Below are 25543 nucleotides of genomic sequence, written 5' to 3' on the forward strand. Positions count from 1 at the left end.
GTACAAACAACTTGTCCAATTACTAGAACCCCAAGGTTAGGACATTTTGGAAGGAGTCTTCCATTGAAGTTGCACTTTTTCACTCAAACCTTTCTTTTGTGGAACTGCAGCCATTGTATTTCCACCTAATTTGTGTTGAGTATTGAAGAAGAGAGAGATTTATTGAAGTATACAATAGCTAATGCCACAAAAGACAGATTGGCTGGTCAATCACTTAAATGTTGGTTGAGACTTGACTGTGAGCAAATTGGTTTTCATGTTTGCCTATGATACAGTGATTATACTTGAAAAGAACTCATAGATCATGATCATAAAATCCTACAGTGCAGGAGGAGACCATTCGGCCCATCGAGTCTACACTGACCACAATCCACCCAGGCCCTGTCCCCATTACCTCATGGATTTACCCTAGTTAGTGCCCCTGACACTAAGGGACAATTTTAAGGTCAATCCACCTAACCCACACATCGTTGGACTGTTGAAGGAAACTGGAGCACTGGCTATGGGGTGAATCTTGGCGAAGACATAAGGTGGCACGGAGGACTCCCAGTTCTTTTATTTCTATCTCAACAGACACAGAGAGAATGCGCAAACTCCACACAGACTGTGACCCAAGCCGGGAATCGAACCAAGTCCACAGTGTAAGGCAGCTGTGTTAACCATTGTGCCATTCTCAACTCACTGCCAGTAAAGTTCATTGGGGTGGTACAAGGACAAGAAAAGAGTCTCAGAAATGCAAATTAATGTTTCTTTTCTATCAGGAATAATTATCATACTCCAATAAAAAACATCAGTCAGTCCTGCAAAAAAGTAGTTAATCATAAAGTTGATAGGCTTCAGGTAATTGTCAACAGTAAAGATGTTTTTATTTAGACTTTGTTGTACATCCACATATATACCTCAATAACTATTACAAACTAATATGTTTACTTCCTACAACAAAACAAAATTATTGCCTTGCATCTTTTAAAAAATTAGCTACAATTACCAGAACACAGCATTGAAAAATAATTTAATTTGGCTTCAAATATTTTTATAATCAACCACATGAGGTTTCTTGACAGATATAAGGGAATCACTGGCAAAGAGGCAGCATTTTTAGATGAGAAAATAAACCACAAAGAGCTCTTGTTATCAAACCAGTTAGAAGTGTGCGTTTAAAAGTAAATCTAAATTACACAATTATAAATACAGCATCTGTAAATGGAAATTCTTGCATGTTTGTGACAAAAGGAGATGGTTTACACTAAAGGCTGTTTGTTAACATCAAAGCCAAATGAGGAACAAAGATCCGTCACAAAACCAGAATCAAGTCATCGGATATAACCGTATAAATTTAACCAGGAAATAATTGAAAGTCCAGAAGCAATTCACTGTGTCATTTAATGTACAAAATAGGAAAATACAAACTCACTTCACAGTATTACTCGGTCTAGGACAAGATTATAATTCACAAAGAAGCCTGTAAAAACTACTCATAAGGGAAGCTTTTAGACAGTTTTCACATTTTAAAAAGTATCAGACACCTTTTCTGTCCACTGCACAACTCTCAATTTTCTTTTTCCTTTATACTCCATGGCCTTCCAACTCCTTTTGCTTTCCTTTTCCTCCCTTCTTTTATCTCCATTGGCTCAATGCCCCAGTTCATCTGAAATTTACAGTACTATCCCTGCATTCCCAATACCAATGAAAAGCTTCATTCTCTTTTGTCATGGAACTAGGCACAGAAGTCATCAATGTCAGTGCAAAAATACTAACAGTGACAATTTCTGTTACCTATACGACTAAGATCATAAATTGCAGGTATTTATCTTTGACAATATAAATTATCATGCCACTGGCTTTTCCACTTCTAGTATTTCTTGCTTGTGAATGATTGTAAAACAGTAAAGAAACTGGAAGGAGCTGGGGAATTAAACATAGATTGACAGAAGTGCCAAAACAGGGCGTAAATCATTCACTCATATTTCTAGTCTCACCTCCCTGGCACTAGTCATACTGCTTATTATTAATGAAGGCACTTTCTAATGCGGGAAAATGTTGAATAAGTTGTTTTGGAAGTCAGTATATTGACAACATTGTAGACTGTGGAGAACCTAACCCATACTACAACCTAAGTTATGAGACTCCATCATGCCATTCTGCTTTCATAAGCCTTCCTGTATTGAGTTAAAACAAGTTACAGGTGGCACTGACACTGGCTAAGGCTGCTTATGTTCATTGTTTTTAATTTATCCAACAATGGTTTGTCTCATATGAGCCATGTGTGTCTTATTACAAATTCCATATGCTATTAATACTAATCCAGGTTAGCTAGCTTGACTAGGTCTTTCTTGGCTCTAAATACAGCTGTGTGCAGTGTATCACAGGACACTTTTGAACAAAGGTCAATAGTCAAACCAGTATATGAATGACAACGGGCATGAGCACATATTCAGAAATCTGAGTGCCAACCCAGTACAGTGGCTAAAGCAGAGAGAAAGCCTAGACATTAACATGCCAACGAAGTGAAGGAATGGTGATGGGAGCAGTGTTACTACTTATATATGAAAGCCTAATGCTCTGCTGCAGATCAGCAATTAAAGGCACTTGATTGATTTGCTTACTATGTTGAATACTGTCTTATGCTTGGTAAAGAGGAACTACTCTAGCTATACAACTTCTACATATTGGACAAATTGGTGCGGGAAGGGCCCGATGACAATCATAGCAGCAGCAAACATGTCCACAGGTCAGGAAGACACATTCTCGTGGCTTGGATAAACAAATCACACATGCGTTCTCTGGTATTTCATCATCGTCTGCTGTCAAACCTCTAATACGTCTGCTTTCATTGAACCGTTCATAGCTCCTCCGCATTTCTTCTAGTTCCTGTTTCTCACTGAACTCACGATACATCCTGCGCAGGACGACCACAATCACTGCAATGCCAGTTAGGGCACTGATGGTCATGAACACCTTCCAAAGTTTACAACTTGACTCCTGCTGTTTTAGGATGCTTGGGAAGTCCAAGGTGCTTAAGAAATATTCCAGACTGTCTTTAGGAGGCTGGAGCTTGATAATCTTGTCAGAATCCAAAACCAGTTCTCCAATTCCTGTTAAAGTTGCTCCAACACGAACCATCTCTTCAGTCTCCAAGAAGCCTTTGGGCTTCTCGCCACTCAGGTAGTGCCCAATGATATCAGTGAAGCCTTGTGTTGCCTGGTGAAACCGTTCATACACTGTTTCAAACTGCAGCCCCGATGCCTCCAGTGGGTTGATCACACGGATTGCACTTTTCCCCCCTTCAGGAGATATCAGGTCAAAGGGCACAACATTCTCTCTTTGGTGTATAATCCGTTCACTATCATTCCTGTTGAGGAAGGAAGTGTTTATATTAGATAGACAACAACAATCTTTTATTATGTATGCAATTGATAACATAAAAAGATTGGATCTATTAATGTGCATTTCAATTCACTTTGCTTAGAATAATGTAAAAAAAATGCAAGCATCATATCTCTTTATGTGTCATTTACAGTGATTCAGAGTCACCAACATTGAAACTCTAACTGGATCCAACATCTTGATGCAGGGTAACTCCCTGCTTACAATTTTGCTTCTTTTCAGAAGGCTGCCCAAAATTCATTCTGCAATTTCCTGTCAAAATACTGTCAAGTGTTTAATCTTATGCTTCAAGCGCATAGCACAGTAAAAACTGACAAATTACAGAAATAGTTTCTTCAAGCAGCAATAAAATATGACATTTCCAACACCAGCATTCTTTTCTCAAACCATAATTTTACTCAAATTGAAGAACTAAAAGATGTTAATTTATAAAAAAGATAGTACCATAACACTCAGATCTTACTGCAATTAACAGGGGCAGCACAGTGGTTAGCAGTGCTGCCTCACAGTGCCAGGGACCCGAGTTCGATTCTTGGCTCAGGTCACTATCTGTGCAGAGTTTACACATTCTCCCTGTGTCGGTGTCAGTTTCCTCTGGGTGCTCCAATTTCCTTCCACAGTCCAAAAGACATGGTGGTTAGGTATATTGGCCGTGCTAAATTCTCCCTCAGTGTACCCGAACAAGCACCGATGTGTGGTGACTTGGGGATTTTCACAATAACTTCATTGCAATGTTAATGTAAGCCTACTTAAGACACTAATAAATAAACTTTAAACAGTAGTTCTTTTGGCCTAAAAGTCCTATAACTTGTATAACTAGGTATAAAAATATATTTTACAAGGGATAGTATGCAATGATTATTCTAAGCCTCATTTTACACAACAGTTAACTCAGCATAAGCTTTTAAACTGCACTGCAATAAGAAATTACATTCCTAGCTACAAAAATGGATCCACGCTTGAGCAATAATACTATAATACTGTTCTCACAGCAGTACATGGAATTTCAAAGGTCACCTGCACGAGAAGTAACATGGAATCACCCTTGTAGTTTATTTTACAGGCTTCATGGAGATAGATTTTGTCTTGTTCCATTGAGTACAATTGTTACCTGATATTTCAATAAGTAGTTTTTAAAAAATCTGGTCTTAAACTTTCAAGAAAATAATGCCATACAATAGAATATGTGTAACATGAGAAATGAATGAAAAATATTTTTAGTAGAATTTTTATGGACACATACCAACTCCTAGCCAAATTGTTCCAGATCAATTTATGTTCTTTCAAAATAAGACGCTGCATTACTCCAGTGCAGTCATCCTGATAATGGCTCCGCAGACTCTCCCCAACTGGCCGAGTGATACCTGGTTGGGTAAAATTAAGAGTTAAACAGAATTTTGAAAATCTAACACATCACAGTTTACAGAGGAGGATGCAGCAAGACAGATAGTTGCCCCAAAGTTCAAACTCAAACACATACACAATGGCATTCCATTTTGCAGCCGTGCGATTTTGATCTCTGGAAGGTTAAATCCAGTTACAGGACACAAGAACAGGGCTGACTGACTAGAATGTTGCAAGGTTTCAGCACAGTGACACACACCCACTTTTTATCATTTTCCTTAACATTTTTGGATAAAACTATCCCACTCAGGCTTAAAATTTACAATGACCCAGCATCTAATGCCATTCGTGGATAACAGATCTAACCTCTACCACCCTGGTGTGCAGAACTGCTCCCTAATTGCACTCCTGAAAAGGAACTTTTTTAGGCCATGTCCCTGATCTTGACTCTTTGCAGCAAAAATAATTTCTACACACCATAATCGTTCTCCTTAATATTTTAAAAACTTAGATCTAATCAACCTTTCACCTTTGAAATTCCAGGGAACACAGCCTTAATTTGTAATCTGTAATTTATGCCTTGGAGTCCAGGGGTGAAATTTTGCCATGCTGCCTGTCAAGAGAATTGTAGCAGGCAGGACAGAAAATTCGGCGGATCATGCAAAGGTCCATTGACCCCGGGCAGGAATTTTCAGTCTTGGGGCAGGGTGGTCAGAAAATCCCACCCCAGATATCATTGAGACAAACATGCACTGCATTCTGTCCAATGTTAATATATTCTTCTTAAGGTGTGTCCAGAACTGCTCTAAATACCCTAGGTGGGATCTTGATGTGAGATTGAACAGTAAATGGGTTAACACACGTTCATTATTGTCCAAATATGTTGAGAAAAGCAGCTCAGCTACTTGTGAAATTGAGGACAAAGTGCTTCTGGTAAGCATAGTGCAACAAGTTAGAATATCAACAGACTGCACTCAATTGGTGGGACGCAATTCTTGTGACTTCAGTTTCCAGATTCCAAACTAGTTTCACTATCACGAGGAAGCATCAAGCAAAAGCAAAGTACGTCAATAGGGGAAAATTATAGGGAACAGATATTACATAAAGTATCAGTTCATGAAAACATAAGCAGACTGGTGAATTGAGCAGACATATAGCAGACGTAAATTAACAGGGAGGTCTGAAAAGGCAATATAAATTAAATGGTGCAATTTTAAAGGGGGTGAGAGGAGAAAGAAATCTGGGGGAGTACCTCTTTGACCAAGCTCTTGGTCACTTGCCCTATGTAGCTGGGTGTCCAATTTTGTTTTGTAACACCACTATGAAGCACCTTGTGACGTTATGTTATGTCAGAGATGCTAAATAAATGAAAGTTGTTGCTGTACATACACAAATCTTTGAAGATGAAAGAACACATTGAGAAGACAGTTTCAATAAAGAGAAGGGATACTTAGCTTTATTAACAGAGAAAGCACAAAAGCATGGAAGTTGTTCCAAACTTTTACAAAACAATGGTTAGGTCACAGCTGGAACAGCATGTCTCGTTAGCATATTTCTAGGAGTTCAAGATCTTAAATGAGGGTGCAGAGGACTTACTAGAATGATACCAAGAATGTGAGACTTAAATTGCAAAAAGAATCTAGAGGAGCTGAGGTTGTTCTTGTTGGAGCATAGAAAATTGAGATTTAAGAGGTGTTAAACATTATGCAGGAGCTTAACAGAGTGGCAAAAGGCTCAGTAAACAAAAGAGCCAGATGAGGAAAACATGTTTTTTTAAGACACAGTTGCTCTGATCTGGAATGCATTCCTTAAAGGGTGGTGGCAACAGATTCAAAACATATTTTCAGAAGAGAATTGGCTAAATATGGGAAGGGGAAATGGAAAAAGTTGAGGGAAATGGAACCAATGCACAGCTCTTTGACACCATAGTTCCCTGTAGTGCTAAATCATGTGACTTTGAACTCTGTGCAGTCTGTAAATGCTGGCAACAGCTTATTGACCTGAAGCATCTCCACAGAAGCTGCATGACCTGTTGAGAATTTCCAGCATTTTCTATCTTTATTTCAGAGTATTTTGCATTTCATTCTTTTAACTGTCACACTTCATCCATCTTTAGGAAGCACACATACACTGTCTGGTGGCAGAAAACTGATATTGCAACTGGCCAAATATCAAATAAATGCAGCACTGGTTTATTTTACTAAAGCTAATCAGTTCACATTTGCTTCAGAGGCTAAAGCATATATTGCACTGTTAACATTAGATTCGACAGCATCAGAACATTCTGTAGACACAATTTAAACTCTTGCAAAATAGGTGATTTGCCCTGCAGGTCTGAAAAAACAGTTAACTGAGAAACATGATGATATTTCAATTTTTCCACAAAGCTTTCAGTATCAGAAGGCTAATATTTCAACTGCTAAACAGCACATATGGACTCTGCCAAATAAACCTTAAACTAAAAAGATACGAAGTATGGCACAAATAGGAGGTAAATGAAATACTGCAGTACAGCAGCCGGTGTCATCTTTATTAAAAGGGATAATTGGAAGACAGCATTGTGCAGTAATAACACTGCCCTTCTATTCATGAATAAAAGTGAAAAATACACAGCATCAGAATTATCTAGAAAAATATTCAATCTTGAGCTTTAAATAATTATCATGTTTGACCTGGTCCCTAGTATGTCAACGCTATAATTAAGAAATCCCACCAATGGAGCAGCACAAGTGAGGAAATTGTTGCTCTTATTGCCCAGAATTTTCAAACACATGTTCCTTGTGAGTGGTGTAGCTAATTGAGAATTGTATTATCAGTCCTTATATGTGCCTTTAGAAGCTTTGTGGTACCCTTATGTCTAATAAGAAAAACAACTTGTCATTTTATAGCCTTATTTCCTGATCACTTTCTCACAAAGAGTGGATAAACTGCTCACAACTGTTGTTTGGTAGGCGTTTTGTGATGTAGTGGGTAGTGTCCCTGACCTGAGCAAGACCAAGGACCTCACAAAATCATAGAATCCCTACACTGCAGAAGCAGGACAATTGGGCCCATCAAATCTGCACTGACAGTATCTTACCCAGGCCCACCCCTATTCTCATAACCCCATACATTAACCTCACTAATCCACCTAATCTACACATCTTGAGGCACCAAAGGGTAATTTACCATGACCAGTTAACCTAACATACACATCTTTGGACTGTGGGAGGAAACCGGACCAATCAAAGGAAACCCACGCAAAGAACATGCCAACTCCACACAGAGAGTCATCCATGGCTTAAATTGAACCTGGGTCCCTGGCGCTATGAGGCAGCAGTGCTAATTATTGTGCTACCATACCACTGATGGCCAAGGAAGTTGTGTTCAGAACGTGACCAAAAAAGCTGATTTGAAAATCCTTCCAAAGCACATACACCAATGACAGGTGAGAATGGGAGAGATTTCTGGTCAGCCTAAGCTCCAGACTGCAACATGCATACAAGAAAGTACATGTTGCCACAGCAATGCAGACTCCCTGATTGAACTACACCACCATTGTTGCTTATGCTTAACCTGTCCAGCCCTCCACGCCAACACTATAGTTAAGAAAGCCCACCAATGCATCTACTTTTGGCATGTCTGCTTTGACTCTCACCAACTTTTACAGATGCACCACAGAAAGCATCCTTTCCAGATGTATCACAGCTTGGTATGACTCCTGTTCTGTCCAAGACCGCAAGAAACTATAAAGGGTTGTGAATAAAGCCCAATCCATTATGCAAACTAGTCTCCCATCCATTGACTCTGCTTACACTTGCCCCTGCCTCAGAAAAGCGACCAGCATAATCAAAGACCCTGTGCACTCTGGACATACTCTACTACTTCTTCTGTTGCCAAAAAGTCTGAAATCACAGACCAACCAGAATCAAGAACAGCTTCTTCCCTGCTGCCATCAGACTTTTGAATGGACCTATTATATATTAAGTTGGTCTTTCTCTACACCTTAGCTATGACTGTAATACTATATTCTGCACCCTCTCCTTTCCTTCTCCTCCACATACTCTATGAACTGTATGCTTTGACTGTATAGCGCACAAGAAACAATACTTTTCACTGTATCCCAATACACATGACAATAATAAATCAAATGACATCAAATCACAACAGCGGTTGTGGTACATGTCTTTGCCTGCTTTGAGAAGTTTTAACTCACCATGTTGTTCACTGCTTTCAGCAGAGTGTTTGGAGGCAAGGCTGTGTAAAGCCCAATCTTGCAAATCCCTCTAGATGGCTAACTCAATTATAAGCAGTGTTAACCTAATTTATTTATTTACTTTCTCAAAACTTTGTCACAGAGTAAGTCATGTGGTCGCTTTCACCTCCAGAATGATATCTGAATGAAGTCCAGATTGATGGCTGAAGGTATGTCCATCTCTGCCAGCTACAATGATCCTATGTGATAGGTTTGATGCACAGTTGTCAGAAATGCAACTCGATAGAAAAGAAACGTCACCTAATCTTTGGAACTGGAATGCCAAGAAAATTTTCTTCTTAAATAAAGCACAATCTCCAGGTTATGTTTGCAATATTTACAAGATCTGAATAAAAAAAGACAAAAGACACACGGGGTCGATTTTCACTCTGCTGTCTGAATTGGCCTCCAGTTATGGAATGACCTGATTTTCCCTTCTATTATTGATCAACATCATTATTCTTACAAATGGGCAGTTGAAAATATACCACAGTAAATGGAAAATCAATAAGTCTCACCTTCCACAACAGCATACTCCACACATTTTCCTGGAGTGGCATTCAGAAATTCCACCAACTGTTTATTGACCTGAAATTTTGGGGCCTCCTAATTTTAAAGAAGAAACATAAGTTAATAGGAACAAGGGAACAGGACTATCCCCTTGAGTCTGTTCAGCAATTCAGTTAGATCATAGATGATCCATACGTCAACTCTTTTACAAACAAAGAACAAAGAACAACCCAGCACGGGAAACAGGCCCTTCGGCCCAACGAGCCCGTGCCGCCGCATCACCCTACACCTATTCTACCCTGCATGTCTACGAATGGAACCCCTAACTTAGCCAGATTCAGGGGAGAATAGTGTCAATTTGGTAAAACCAATCAGCCTAAGAGCACATCTTTGGGGTGTGGGAGGAAACCGGAGCGCCCGGAGGAAACCCACGCATCCACAGGGAGAATGCGCAAACTCCCACAGACACAGGCCCAAATCCATGTATCTGCACAGCTAGCAGTGCTAGTCACTGAGCTGTTGCGGCGCCCGTCTACCGGTCCACGATCAAGCACACACACCGACATGAAGTACTAGGCCACTCCCGGAACTTCCAAGAGCAGCCCACGCACGACCCACCGTGTGCATGCCCCTCGTTTGACACGAGGTGGACCTCCACCTGCGGAATAAAAAGACAAAAACGTTAATCTTACAAGCCCGCTTTTCCGGTGTCTCCCGAGGTTCTAACCTTATTTAATAGCCCCTACCATAACCCTCCATCCTCGTTTCACTCATGTGTCTATCTAACTGAACCTTAAACGAGTCCAACGTTCCTGCCTCCACCACCCTACTCAGTAGCGCGTTCCACACCCCCACAACTCTCTGCGTAAAGAACCTTCCTCTCACTTCCAAATTATACCTCTCCCCCCTCACCCTTAAATCATGACCTCTCGTGTTTGTGCCCAGTCTAGGGAGCAGTCTCTCACTATTAACTCTATCTATTCCCTTCAGTATCTTATATACCTCTATCATGTCCCCCCTCAATCTCCGTCTTTCCAAGGAGAATAGTCCCAGTTTCTCCAACCTTTCCTCGTAACCCAGCCCCTCCATGCCAGGCAACATCCTGGTAAACCTCCTCTCCACCCTTTCCAGAGACTCCACGTCCTTCCGGTAGTAAGGTGACCAGAACTGGACGCAGTACTCCAAATGCGGTCTAACCAACGTTCTGTACAACTGAAGCATTAGACGGCAGCTTTTATACTCTATACCCCTTCCTATAAAGGCTAACATTCCATATGCCTTCCTAACAACCTTCTCCACTTGTGACGCAACCTTCATGGATTTGTGAACCTGCGCTCCCAGGTCCCTCTGTGTGTCTATACTCCTAATCTGTCTACCTTTTATCACATAGCTCCTCTCTGCATTATTCCTTCCAAAATGCATCACCTCGCATTTGTCAGGATTAAATTCCATCTGCCACCTATCTGCCCAATGCACCAACCTATCTATATCCTGTTGTATCACCTGACAATCCAGTTCAGTACCCGCCAACCCTGCCATCTTGGTGTCATCAGCAAACTTGCTGATCACACCACCTACACTCTCTTCCAAGTCATTTATGTATACTACAAAGAGGAGAGGTCCCAGTACTGAGCCCTGCGGCACACCACTGGTCACTGGCCTCCAGCCCGACAAGGTCCCCTCCACAACTACCCTCTGTCTCCTATTACCCAGCCAGTTCTCAATCCACCTAGCTACCTGGCCTCGTATCCCATGCACCTTAACCTTTTCTACCAGCCTTTTCAGCCGCCTTTGCTCCAAATACCCCTTGATACTCTTATCCAACAAAACCCATCAAGCTCAAATAAATTTCAATTAATTTAACATCCTGGTCTTCAGGGGGTGCGAGTTCCAGATTTCCAAAACACTGTGAAAACATGTTTTCCAATTTCACTCTACAGTGATCAGTTCTAACTTTAATATTAGGCTCTCTTGTTCTGGATCCGTTCTGCTACAAAAATGTCATGATTATTTATCACATTTGTCAGATCCTGTTTTGTTATCACAAGCAGAGTAAGGGCAAATGGGAGGGGCAAGGCAGAAGAGTTGAGGTAAGGGGTGTAGAAAATACAATATGGTGGAATCATTCATGGAACAATCCCAAATGGCCAGTTCCCTCCTACCCTGTTACTGTATAAACAGTTAGGTGTGTTGAGAAAAACATAAACCCTGTTATCTAGGCTCATTAACTTGGATTTGCCTTTCAGCATCATCAACCAATTTTTTTCTCTCCATTGCCTTTAACACTATTGTTCGGCCAAATGGGCCTCCAGTTGTTTGATTTCACTCTTATCTATCCAATCATAAGCAAGAATCTTCATTAGTGGACTCTCTTCCTCTGCCATTTCATCTGGAGTCCTTCAAGGATCTATCCCTCAGGGGTCTGACATTCAGGCCCCATCAGGGAGGCAATGGCCTAGTGATATTATCGCTAGATTATTAGTCCAGAAACTCAGCTAATGTTCTGGGATCCAGGTTCGAATCCCATCATAGCAGGTGGTGGAACTTGAATTCGATTAAAAAACTTCTGGAATTAACAGTCTAAATTGGAAAGATTTATTTGGAAAGATGCAGCTGAATCCAGGATAATCAGCACGGTTTCATGAGGAGTAAGTCCTGCCTCACTAATTTGATTGAATTCTTTGAGGACGTAACTAAGAGTGTGGACGTAGAGCAGTTGATGTCGTATACATGGATTTTACTAAGGTGTTTGATAAGGTTCCCTATGGTAAGCTCATGAAGAAGATAAGGATGTGTAGGATAGAAGGAAATTTGGTCAATTGGATAAGAAACTAGCTGTCTCATAGAAGACAGGGTGGTGGTGGAAGGAAAATTTTCAGACTGGAGGCCAGTTACCAGCAGTGTACTACAGGGGTCAGTGCTGAGTCCTCTGCTATTTGTGATTTTTATCAATGACTTGGAAGAGGGGGCTGAAGGGTGGGTTAGTAAATTTGCTGATGACACCAAGATTGGTGGAGTTGTGGATGAGGTGGAGGGCTCTTGCAGGCTGCAAAGAGACATTGATGGGATACAGAGCTGGGCCGAAAAGTGGCAGATGGAATTTAACCCTGATAAGTGTGAGGTGATTCATTTTGGTAGGACAAACTTGAATGCAAATTACAGGGTCAATGGCAGGGTTCTAAGGAATGTGGAGGAACAGAGAGAACCTGGAGTTCATATCCACAGATCTCTGAAGGTTGCCACTCAAGTGGATGGAGCTGTGAAGCTGTGTTAGAGTTTATTAACAGGGGGTTTGAGTTTAAGAGCCATGGGGTTATGCTGCAACTAAAGCAGACGTTGGTGAGACTGCATTTGGAATATTGTGTTCAGTTCTGGTCACCTCACTACAAGTAGGATGTGGAAGCATTGGAGAGAGTGCAGAGGAGATTTACCAGGATGCTGCCTGGTTTGGAGGGCAGGTCTTATGAGGAAAGGTTGAGGGAGCTGGGGCTTTTCTCTTTGGAGTGGAGGAGGATGAAAAGTGACTTGATAGAGGCTTATAAGATGATGAGAGGGATTGATAGAGTGGACGTGCAGAAACTATTTCCTCGGGTGGATGTAGCTGTTACTAGGGGGCATAACTATAAGGTTCATGGTGGGAGATATAGGAGGGATGTCCGAGGTAGATTCTTCACTCAGAGAATGGTTGGGGTGTGGAATAGACTGCCTGCTGCGATAGTGGAGTCGGACACTTTAGGAATTTTCAAGCGGTTATTGGATAGGCACATGGACACACCAGAATGATAGGGAGTGGGATAGCTTGATCTTGGAATTGGACATAGCTCGGCACAACACTGAGGGCCGAAGGGCCTGTACTGTGCTGTAATGTTCTATGTTCTATGCTGACCATAAAACCATTGTCGGAAAACCCCATCTGGTTCACTTTCCTTCAGGGAAAGAAATCTGCCGTCCTTACTCGTCTGGCCTACATTTGATTCAAGAACCACAACAATGTAGTTGACTCTCCATTAAGGATGGGCAACAAATGCTGGCCAGCCAGCGACGCCCATGTTCAACGAATAAAAAAAAAGATGTTACAATTTCCTCAGGTTAACCATTAGAAGGTTGAAGCTATGATCATTGGCCAGTCATGCACTCTGTACTTGTGCGAACAGTTCCATCATCCTTAATAATCACCCTTAAAAAGGAGGTAGACAAAAGGCAGGTAACTATAGACTAGTTAGCTTAACTTCTGTAGTAGAGAAAATGCTTGAACTTATCATCAAGGAAGAAATAGCGAGACATCGGGATATAAATTGTTCCATTGGGAAGACCCAGCATGGGTTCATGAAGGGAAGAATCAGGGGGAATCTTATAGAAACATATAAGATTATGAAGGGAATAGATAAAATAGAAGCAAGGAAGTCGTTTCCACTGGCGGGTAAAACTAGAGATAGGAGCATAGCCTCAAAATAAGGGGAAGCAGATTTACGACTGAGTTGAGGAGGAACTTCTTCACACAAAGGGTTGTGAATCTGTGGAATTCCCTGCCCAGTGAAGCAGTTGAGGCTACCTCATTGAATGTTTTAAAGGCAAGGAGAGATAAATTTTTGAACAGTAAAGGAATTGAGGGTTATATGAGCGGGCGGGTAAGTGGAGCTGAGTCCACAAAAAGATCAGCCATGATTTTACCGAAAGGTGGAGAGGGCTCGAGGGGCCAGATAGCCTACTTCTGCTCCTAGTTCTTACGTTTTTACACCGCCCCTGTCTCAGATTGAACCCAATAGTTCTATGGAATCCTGGCTGAGCTATTGAACGCAGAGTGCAATAAAAGGAGTTCAACAAAAACAACAAGTTTTCATTTGCAACAGATTGTTGTACCAAGTCCTTCTATGAGGCACCCACTCACAAATGTTCTAATGAGTGCAGTGCAAAACTGACAACGTGCCAAATGTTTACAAGGGAAAGAAGGAGAAAGAATGAAAGACGTTGCGTTTATCTGTCACTTTCAAGGCTTCAGTATGTCTCAAAGTATTATTGGCTGTGAAATGTTTTTGAAATGCTGTCATTGTTATACTGTCAGATAAAGTTCCACAAATACCAAATAAGTACATGACTACACAATCTATTTTTAGTGCTATTAGACCAGGCAAGGGATGCATACATCTGAGTCCAAAATGACTTGAAGTTGCGAAGAAGAGTCATTGTACTTGAAATGTTAACTCTGTTTCTCTTTCCACAGATGCTGCCAGGCCTGCTGAATTTCCCCAAAACTTTCTGATTTTATTTCCAATCTCCAGCACTATTTTGTTTTTATTTTAGGTTACATGTGAGCCAGAGCACCAATAGATAGCCCCTGCTCTTTTCTAAATGGCATCTTTTATATCCTCCTGTGAGGCCAGACAGAATCTCAGTTTAACATCTCATCAAAAAAATATTAAAAATTGCCGATCCAATTTCAACACTGGTTATGAATTTGAAATACAGTATTCAATTGGGATAAAGAAAAGTAAATCATTTTGAGGGACCCTGACAAAAATGGAAAGCTTCGTGCACCAGATAGAGGTTGCATTTTGACATTTATTGAAAGAAGATGTCTATTGTGGCCACATTGTTCCACTGGCAGATTGATACTCAGCTATTCTAACTCCATTGAACATACTACAGGTTACAGCTATTTCTATCAGTGTATTTCATAGACCGCAATGCAGGATACATAATCTATCTCATTGGGGAGAAATCATTCAGGGTAGTGTCATCTCACAGGATGCATATCAGTCCATCATAAAAGTATCACGGATGGATTAAGTTAAAATGAGAGGCACAGGAGTTTGCGCTTGGGGGGAAGGAGGAATCAAATAGAAAAGAACAATCACTTACCTTTAGCACTTGCACTGTTGCTCTTTTCTTTCTATATAAGTAATAAAACAATCCAGAAAATGCAAAGCTCGACCCCAAACAGATCAGCTCTACGGTTGACACAGGAATCCTGTCCATCTTGTAGCTAGATTCAGCCAATTTCTTTAAATTCCAAGAGAAACACAAAGACAATGTCATGTGAGATCCAGCACAAACTGTGTAATCCCTGATTATCTTTCTGCATTCCTTTTAAACATGAAATAAGTAACTAATTATGTCATCTAAAAAGAGTTTTTAATTTCTTCTTAGAATGGCAAGATTGCATTCACTGCCCAACTCCAGTTGGAGAGGTGGTAGTAATAGTTAACGTTCCTGAATGACTGTTGTTTTTCTGGTGCTAGGACAATAGTGGGAGGCAGTAATGATCCAAATACGTTTTAATCAGGATGGTATGTAATAAATGGTAGGGAATGTTGTTCTCACAGCACTGCTGCTTGTTCTTCTCTGTGCTAGACGTCCAGAGGAAGAGGATCCTGTCAAAGCAACTGGGGTCACTCACTGTAACGCATTCTGTAGACTGGACTTACACCAGCCACAGTGTGTTAGTGATAGAGGGATTAGACGCTGAGTCAAGTGGCTCAAGCATTGATCATGAAATCTGTTCTCTTCAGGAGGTATCAAGTTTGAGTGTTGCTACTTTCATTCAGCCATATGCCATCTAAAAAAACTCAGTTATATAGCTTTAGTGTCATTACAAACACCCTAAGATGCTTTACAGGAAAACATATCAAACAGAATTTAACAATTAGCTGAATAAGGATTTTAGGATAGGTGCTTTAACCACCATCTTAAAAAGAGAAGAAAGGGGTTGAGGGGCAAAAAGGTTTTAGAACATTAGAACATAGAACATTACAGCGCAGTACAGGCCCTTTGGCCCTCGATGTTGCGCCGACCAGTGGAACCAATCTAACGACCCTCTAACCTAAACTATTCCAATGTTATCCATATGCCTATCCACTGACCGTTTGAACGCCCTTAAAGTTGGCGAGTCCACAAGTAGAGTTTTGGGAGTTAATTCTGGAGCTTAGAACATAGGCAGCTTAAGGCTGGTGAAGTGATCAAAATCAGGACTATGTAAATAGGCCAGACTGAAAGAGTGCAGAGATTGTATAGGATTGTAGGACTGGAAAATGTGACAGAGATAGAGAAGGTCGAGATTTTGGAGCGATTTTAAAACAAGGATGAGAATTTTAAAATTGAGGTGTGGTGCAACTGGAGCCAAAATAGGACAGCAAACATAGGGATGATGTGTGAATGGGGCAGTGCAAGTTAGGATGTGAACAGTGGACATTTGCCTGGTTCAGTCTAAGACAGTGGCTTGGGAGAAAAGTGGAGTTAGAGGCTATAGGATTGTGGCATGGATTAAAGACAATGCACTCAGTCTTCTCATTATTTAGTTGACAGGGAATTTCTGTTTATCAAATATAAGGTGCTGGGCAGGAAGGGTGACAAAGTAGACACTGGAAGGGGCCAGAATGCTGGTGGTGAGGTAGAGCTGTGTTCCCACTGTAAATCTGAAACTTGATGTGGTGCTTTTTGCTGATGTCACCAATGGGCAACACACAGGTGAATAGCAGGAAGAGCTGGGGGATAGATCATTAGGAATTCCAGAGACAGTAGTGCAGAATTGGGAAGAGAAGACAGTGTAGCTGATACAAAAACAGAAGATACTAGAAAATCTCAGCAGGTTTGACAGCATCTGTGGAGAGAAAACACAGCCAACATCTGGAGTCTGGATGACCCTTCATCAGTTGCCACTGATTTCTGGTTGCAACTAGATAGATCTGAAAGACACCCCATCCAACTGGACATCAGAGGAGAGGCGCCGGAGGAAGAGGTGTACTCAACATGTCAATGGCTGTGGACAGTTGAGAAGGATAATGAGGGATAAGTCACTTGATGAAGGATATTCACTATGGTGACAGACACATAGGGTGGTGTGTGACTCTGATAAGGGACCATACCTAATGAGCATTATAGATGGGGAAGCAGTGGGTGGCATAGTGGCATTGTTGTTGGACTAGTAATCCAGAGTTCCAGGTCTAGGCACCCAGGTTTGAATTCCACCATGGCAGGGTGGAGAGCGTGCTCTCGCTAACCTCTTGCTTAAAATGAGCGTAGAATGTATTGAGCTCCCCAGGGAGGGATGCATTGGAGCTGGCGATTTTACATGCCTTTATCTTCTAGCCTGTTATGTCTTGAGGACATTTGCCCTGCTCCTAAAAAAAGGAAAAAGACCTACATACATCCAAGACATTTCAAAATGCCCTACGTACAATTGCTGATTTAACTGGCGCAGGTCAGCTTATGGCCAATGGCAACCAGTAAGCACTGATGCTGAGGATTCACTGAAAGCAATATTCAAAGTTGGAGCAAGTCACTGTATCCTTGCATATTCAGGCAAGATACTATTTCATTGTTAAATGGTGTGATTCATTTGTCAGGCCAAGCCTGGATGTGATCCAGATCCTGATGGAGGCTTACATGGATTGTTTTATTATCAGAAGAGTTGAGGATGGAGCTGAAAATGATGAAACTGTTATACATAGATTGTTGGCTGGCAAGTGAGAAAGGTCATTGGTGAAACAACTGAAATTGGTCGAAAATATTGCTGAGGGACCCCTGCAGTAACGACCTATGACTGTGAAGATTGCGGCTGTCTGAGACCAATCATCTAAGTGACAGTTATACTGCCAGTCGCTGGAGGGTTTCCCTTTGTCTTAGTTTTACTAGGACACATTGGCCCAATACTCAGTTACATGCAGCCTTGATACTGAAGGCAGCTAATCTAACCTCTCTGGCAGTAAACTATCATTGCTATTTGTAATCCAGGACCTAGGAGTTACACTCTTCATGTTAGCATGAACTGAAAAAATTCACAAGCAACTTGTGTCTCAAGCATGTTTTCTTTAACAGCATTGTTCAGACACATTCTGTGCCAAAGTAGTTGAAATAAGAACCTAAGTAAACTAAGTTTCTCTAGGTTTGCTGTTTCTTCATTCCTCAAAGGTTAACCTGTAGCAGCCTTCTGTCTTGGAAAATGTCAATTAAAAGGTTGTCGGTCAACTCTCATGTTAAACTGTCTAGTGGGGCTCGACAGTATCTGCCAATTTTGTTGCATATGAAGGCAGTGGACTGAGACACTGCAGGAATTACTGGCCTCTTGTTTTTTTTCTGAGCCCTTTCTCAGTTAGTTGAACTTCCCATTTTGCTTCACCTTTTCTGATGCCTCTCCAAACAATCAGCCTCCAGCAGTCAGGACTGAGACTAAAACAGTATTGGCCAAGCCACTTGGATAACTAAAAGATCCCAATTCTTGTTTTCAGCTAATTTTTAAAACTTATTTTCTTGGTTTATAGCTCTAGTAAATAAATGCCATGGAAAGAAAGTGATAATAATTAATGCAGTCCATTTCCCAGATAGTCAATGTTTTAGTGAGTGATGTTGCCATTCTCACTCACCCAAAAATCCTCATCCACACCCCTGAAAATTATACAGTGAATGAAACAATGAAAGTCTTCCCCAGTGTTATAATCTGACACTGCTATGTTCATAGGATCATAGAATCCTACAATGCAGGAGGCCGTTTGGCCCATCGAGTGTGCACCAACCATACTCCCACCCAGGCCCTATCCCCGAAACCCCATGTATTTACCATGCTAATACCCCTGACACTAAGGGGCAATTTAGCACAGCCAATCAATCTAACTTGCACATTTTTGAATTGAGAGAGAAAAAGGGAGCCCTGAAGGAAACCCATGCAGACAAGGGGAGAATATGCAAATTCCACACAGAGTGTCCTGAGGCCAGAATTGAACCCAGGTCCTTGGCGCTGTGAGGCAGCAGCGTTAACTATTGTGCCACTGTGCCATTCTTCAGATTAGTATACACCAAAATCCTACACTTCAACTTTGTCTGTTTCCACTATAGCACAGCCCAAATTTACTTTTATTTTCAAAATTCCAATTCTTCCCTATTTGCCTCCAGAGGTTGACTCTCATCAAGCTTTCTCAGATTATACTTACTGATGCCAAAATTAATCATTTGCACCTGCATCAACACCCCACACTGCCTAAGCATTTTGGATTCAAAATCAACATTCATAGATGATACCAATCTAGGGGGCATAGCTAACACAGAGCAAAAATTAGATTTACACAAAATATTAGAAAACTTGCAGATTGGACAGCTAAGTAACAAATCAACTTCAGTTGAGTAAATTAGAAACATCATCTACAGGTTAGAAAATAATTAAACTGAATGGGAAGGCTGGGGGTCAGAAGAGCAATGTTGCCTGGTATGGAAGGACTGGGGTATGAGGAAAGATTAAAGAAATTGGGGCTCTTTCCCCTTGAAAGACGCCGACTGAGGGGGGATCTAATAGAGGTATATAAGATTATGAAGGGTATAGATAGAGTAAACAGAGGTAAGCTATTTCCTATAATAGAGTCATGTAGGACAAGGGGCCATGGACTTAAGGTGAGGAGGGAGAGGTACAACACAGATATTAGAGGGAGGTTTTTCACACAGAGGGTAGTGGGGGTATGGAATGCCAAGTAAGGTGGTGGAAGCAAACACGCTAGAGTCCTTTAAGAGTAACTTAGACAGGCACATGAGTGAGTTGGAGATGGGTGGATAGAGGAGAACCTTTAATTAAGGGTCATTAGCATTGGGGTGTCCCTAGAAATGTAAATGGGTATAGTATGATAATAATGTTTTTCTCTTTTCATTCACAGGTTTTAAGTCGGTCCGCCTCGTGTCCAACGAGGGGCATACACGCGATGGGTCGTACTGGGGCTACTCTTGGTTGTTCGAGATTGGCCTAGTGCTTCATGTCGTTAGTGTGCGCCTAAACTGGACAAGATACTGGGCAAGACGACAGCTCAGTGACTATCGCTGATTGCTGTGCAGACACATGGATTTGGGCTGGTGTCTGTGGGAGTTTGCGCATTCTCCCCGTGCTTGCGTGGGTTTTCTCCGGGTGCTCCGGTTTCCTCCCACACCCCAAAGATGTGCTGTTAGGCTGATTGGCAGGAATAAATTGTCCCTAAATCAGTTTTCCCTCAATCTGGATGGCCATAAAACATTAGACAGGGGTCATGGGTAGAGAGGTGGTGTTGAGATGGCAGCGTGGGCTCGTTGGGCCGAAGGGCCTGTTTCCCAGACTGACTTTGTTCTTTGACTAGGATACAAGTAGGATCACAAGTCAACAAAGCAATTAAAAACGTCGCCAAAGCACCGGAATTTATTTCTTGGATAGGGAACTCAGAAGTAGTAAAGTTATGTTAAACTACTATAGACTTGGGTCAGGCAACACAGTTTTGGTCTCCATACTATAAAGACATACAGCACTGAAGAAAGTGCAAAAAGGATTTGCAGGGATGGTGCCAGATCAAGACTAAGGCTATGAGGAAAAGCATGTACAGATTAGGGCTTTATTTATAATAAGTGATCATTTAGAGCTGACCTGATAAAGGGTATATAAAATGGGTTGTACAGGATGAAGGTAAACGCGCAGAAGTTTCTAAATTTGAGAGAATCCAAAACTAGGGGCCATAAATAAAAGATAGTTCAGTTCAGAGCAGGCTCATTTAAGATGATAGTGTTATCTTGAAGGAAAAGTCAGGCAGGTTGAACATTTATCTATTGGTATTTAGAAGGATGAGAGTTGATTTAAATGAAATATATAAGATCCCCAGAGGACTGGAGAAGATGGATGCTGAGAGGATGCTTTCCCTTGTGTGTGACACCAGAGCTAGGCGACATGGTTTAAAAATAAGGGACCTTATTATAAGATGGAGATGAGACAGTCATGAGCCTGTGGAATTCCCTTTACTGGACCGCGGTGGTGGCAGGATCATTGAATATTTTTAAGGCATAGTTAGATGAATTCTTGACTAACAAGGGAATTAAAAGAGAATGGGGTAGGCAGAAAGGTGGAACAGGCTTAGGGAACTAAACAATCTACTCCTGCTCCTAATTTGTAAGTTTGTATAGCATTACTAATAAATCCAATAGGGAAATAAGGAGAAATGTCTTTACTCAGTGTGGTTAGTATGTAGCACTTGCTACCACGGAAGTGGCTGGGATAAATAGCTTTAATGTTTAAAACAAACTATATCAGAGGAAAAGGAAGAAAAAGATATGTTGAAAGGCCAAAATCAGCTAAATGGAATGGAAGGAGACTTACATGGTATAAAATGCCAGCCACGGGGTAACGTTTCAATACTATATATTCCATGTAATTATCCCCAACCATGTGAGTAAATCTCTATATCAGGTGGGGAATTTCCATTCCCAGAACAATGGTAATTATACACAATAACACAGCAAATAGAAGCAGGAGTGGACCATATGGCTTGTTGAGCCTGCTCTACCATTCAACGCGATCACTGCTGAGCTTGGGCTTCACCTCCACTTTCCTGACGACCACACAGTCATCACTTAAAAAGTCACAATGCAAAACAATGTGTAAGTTTTTCTAAGAAGTGTTTTCTTTAGCTACTTAAAAATATACACAATTAAGCAATTCTAAAGACATTTAAAGATTATGCCATTAATTGCACAATCCTGAGTAAAGTATGACCTGTGCCTCAGCCTACTGCACACAATGCTAATGACCTTCCCTCCTGGGAAATTCCTCAATAGTCAATATATTAGTCTAGAGTAAACAAGTCGCATAAGGTCAACCCTTCTTTAAATCCATATATTTTAATCACAGCATAGGGAAATTCCAGTCCAGTGCATTCATTCTTTCAATACAATGAATGTATTGATTGTATTCATTGTACATTACGAATGTACATTACATTAACTCATTATCAAAAAAAACAGGAAGTCACAACACAAAATAATGGGCTAAGAAATTTTGTACCAGGACAATAACATCCTCTATTAGTTAGATTCGTCCCTGCGATCTTCAAAAGAGCCCACAGTGTTACTGAAAGTGTTACTGAAACAAGGAATCCAACAGGATCTCTCACTGAACAGTGACATTCATACAGTGAGAAACAACCACAAAGCTCATGAATTCAAAGTCAAATTGAATATAAATGAGGAAAGACTGGATTAAGAGAAACAAAGAAATAAAAAGTGGAAAAACTTTTAGAATGTGACATTCTAAAATCTCTCCACCCCTAAGAAAATTAAAAAAACTAAAGGGATATCACAAAAGTAATCACTCCAGTCCAGAAATCTATAATTCTGTAGAGATGGAAATCTGTAACTGTACAGCACCCAGAAATGTTTTGAGTAGACCCAGACAATTCACAGCATTATTTTAATCTAATACTTTAGGAGTGGAAAGATGAAAGATACAGTATTTGGATAAGTAAAATTTATTTTTAATTATTGCTTTACATTTTTCCCCACTCTTTTATATTTCAGGTAAATATTCATAGTTACGGTATTTTCCAGTTCTCATGCTTATGGTTCAGCATTCTGAAGTCATCCTATAGTCTGGGAAATTCCAATATTAGAAATTACATGGTCTCAAACATTCCAGTCTCGGGAGGTGTTAATTTTCAGTGTCTGAGGTTAACTGGCAATTAACAACAAGTTTGTCATTACGCATACTTATGCTTGTAACAATAAGACTTGACATTCTGTGGCAAATTTATTTGGCAATTAATGGGCAGATACCACTTCCCACTGCTTTGGAAAAGCAGCCAGCTAATCAAAGACCCCACGCACCCCGGACATACTCTCTTCCATCTTCTTCCATCGGGAAAAAGATACAAAAGTCTGAAATCACATAAGAACCGACTTTTTCCCTGATGCTCTCAGACTTTTGAATGAACCTACCTTATATTAAGTTGATCTTTCTCTACACCATGGCTATGACTGTATTCTGCATACTCTTCTTCTACCCTATGTACCCTATGAACAGTATGCTTCATCTGCATAGCATGCAAGGAAATACTTTTCACTGTATACCAATATATGTGACAATAACAAATCAAACAATACAGCAAAGTCCTTATTAAATCAAGGTGCAGCAAGATACTGATTTCATAAAGTTCACGAGAAGTACCACAATTTAGCTGTCAACTTTTATCTTTGCACTCTACTCCTTGCCTGCAGTCACAGTCCCATTCACAATAAACAACAGCTTGTACCACTAGCTTCACTGTTATTCTGAAAAATTCTGACTGAATACTTCGGACTTTCAAAACAGCATGGTCTAATGTGTTTTATATCACAGACCTTACCTGTCAGAAGACAGCAGAAAATACGGCAGAAACCAGATTGTTAACAACCCTATAAATAATTCCTCTTTAGTCAGCTCTCACACTACATTATCTGTCAAAACATAAATATAACAAAACTTGGTAAACAAGTGACTTCAGTTATGTGCAGACATTAGAGAAGCTGAGGTTATTCTTCAAGCAGCAGAGAAGGTTAAGTATAGATTTGATGGAGATGTTCACAATCATGAAGGCTTTAATAACATAAATAGGGAGAAATATTTTTTATTTATTCAAGGGATGTGTGCATCGCTGGCTAGGCCAGTATTCACTGCCCATCCCTAATTGTTCTTGGAAAGGTGGTGGTGGCCAGCCTTCTTGAACTGCTGCAGTCAACGTAGTAGCAGAACATATGAAATGGGAGCAAAGGTAGGATATTTGGCCCCTCAAGCCTGCTAAGATCATGGCTGATCTCCACTTTTCTGCTTTCCTGCCTGTGCCCTCAAATCATTTACAAGCTCAGAAATCTAGGGTTGATAACCAAGGTGGGGGGTTGCAGATTTAATATGATTGGCAGAAGAACATGAGGAAGCATTTCTTTTATGTTTTGCAATTTTGGAAAGAGTGATGGAAGCAGTAACATGTGATACAGAAATGACAAAATGCCTGAAGACAATTATCAGCTGACTGCCAAGCAGTCAGTTGCACACTTGTGACACAAAAGGGCAGCATAGTGGTTAGCACTTCTGCCTCACAGCACCAGGGATCCAGGTTCAATTAAAGCCTCGGGTCACTGTCTGTGTGGAGTTTGCACTTTCTCCCTGTGTCTGCGTGGGTTTCCTCCAGGTGCTTCAGTTTCTTCCCACAGTCCAAAAATGTGCAACTTAGGTGGACTAACCATGCTAAATTGCTCCTTAGTGTCAGGGGGACTAGCTGGGTACATGTATGGGGTTACTGGAATAGAACCTGGTGGGATTGTGGTCGGTAGAGACTCAAACAGGCCAAATGGTCTCCTTATGTATTGTAGGGATTCTATGACTCCAACCACTTGGATCATTGTGTGGAGTCAGCATGTTGTCTGTGTGGGTTTTCTCTGGGTGCTCTGGTTTCTCTGTCAGTCTGAAAGACATGCTGGTAAAGTGCATTGGCTATGCTAAATTCTCCCTCAGTGTACCCAAACAGGCACCGGACTGTGACAACTAGGGGATTTTTCACAGTAACTTCACTGCAGTGTTAACGTAAGGCTACTTGGGACACTAATAAATTAAACTTTAAAACTTTGAACTGGATTCAAGAGTCATCACAGCAGGATGGGCCAAAGGGCCTCCCCCTCTGCTGTCTGATTCTGTTTCCAGTTAACACAGCCTCAACTACTTTCGACTCATTCTGTCCCGGTACTTGTTGAAAAATTCTCACTGGGTTGACACAGATGTCAGCTGCTGCCCCCGGGCTGCCTACACGCTGAAGGCGGAGTCCTGTCAGCCCCGCTCCGGGAAAATGTCCCCCTCTTGCCCTGTTACCGGGGAAACGGAGCCCCGGGCCTGGCCGCTCAGCAGCACGGCTCCTGCTCAGCTGTTCACGGCAAGCATTGAATTCCTCCCCATTCACTCCGAGTGATGGTAACAAAAGCCGAGACGGCGCAACCGGTTCCTCCCGACCGGTATTTACTCCGAGTTCGACCGTTACCGAACCTACCCTCACCCCCGCTCGCCCCGGCATTATGGGAGTTGTAGTAGTCCTCCGACTTGGACACAGATCCCACAATGCATTGTCCGGTAATCTGCAGCCGTGGGATTATGGGATTTGTAGTCCCTCGATTTGGACACAGTTCCCACAATGCGTCGCTCAGCAGATGGCCGCGGCGGAATTATGGGAGTTGTAATAGTCCTCCCGACTTGGACACATCCCATAATTCATCGCACCACAGCCCCGCCCGGGCACCGCTGCAGAATTATGGGAGTTGTAGTCCACTGACACAATGCAC

At 41.4% G+C, this 25543-nt stretch overlaps 1 protein-coding gene across 6 annotated transcripts; it reads right to left on the reverse strand.

Annotated features, from left to right (window-relative positions):
- Positions 1-844: 844 nt before the first annotated feature.
- On the reverse strand, positions 845-25315 carry mul2 (mitochondrial E3 ubiquitin protein ligase 2). Of its 6 annotated transcripts, none has more exons than XM_080185821.1 (6): positions 25255-25315; positions 23584-23674; positions 15335-15475; positions 9484-9571; positions 4631-4751; positions 845-3352 (listed from the first exon to the last, which is right to left on the reverse strand). In XM_080185821.1, exons 3-6 carry the CDS (start codon positions 15449-15451, stop codon positions 2623-2625), a joined length of 1056 nt encoding a protein of 351 aa, XP_080041947.1. In that variant the 5' UTR covers positions 15452-15475; positions 23584-23674; positions 25255-25315; the 3' UTR covers positions 845-2622. The 6 variants fall into 6 exon arrangements, with proteins under 6 accessions (XP_080041947.1, XP_080041946.1, XP_080041948.1 ...); XM_080185820.1 differs by lacking the exon at positions 25255-25315 and adding an exon at positions 25080-25244; XM_080185822.1 differs by lacking the exon at positions 25255-25315 and adding an exon at positions 24976-25037.
- Between the last annotated feature and the right edge of the window lie 228 nt (positions 25316-25543).

Source organism: Carcharhinus amblyrhynchos, chromosome 3, assembly GCF_965287045.1.
Source record: "Carcharhinus amblyrhynchos chromosome 3, sCarAmb.v2.hapA, whole genome shotgun sequence".
NCBI classification, from domain to species: domain Eukaryota; kingdom Metazoa; phylum Chordata; class Chondrichthyes; order Carcharhiniformes; family Carcharhinidae; genus Carcharhinus; species Carcharhinus amblyrhynchos.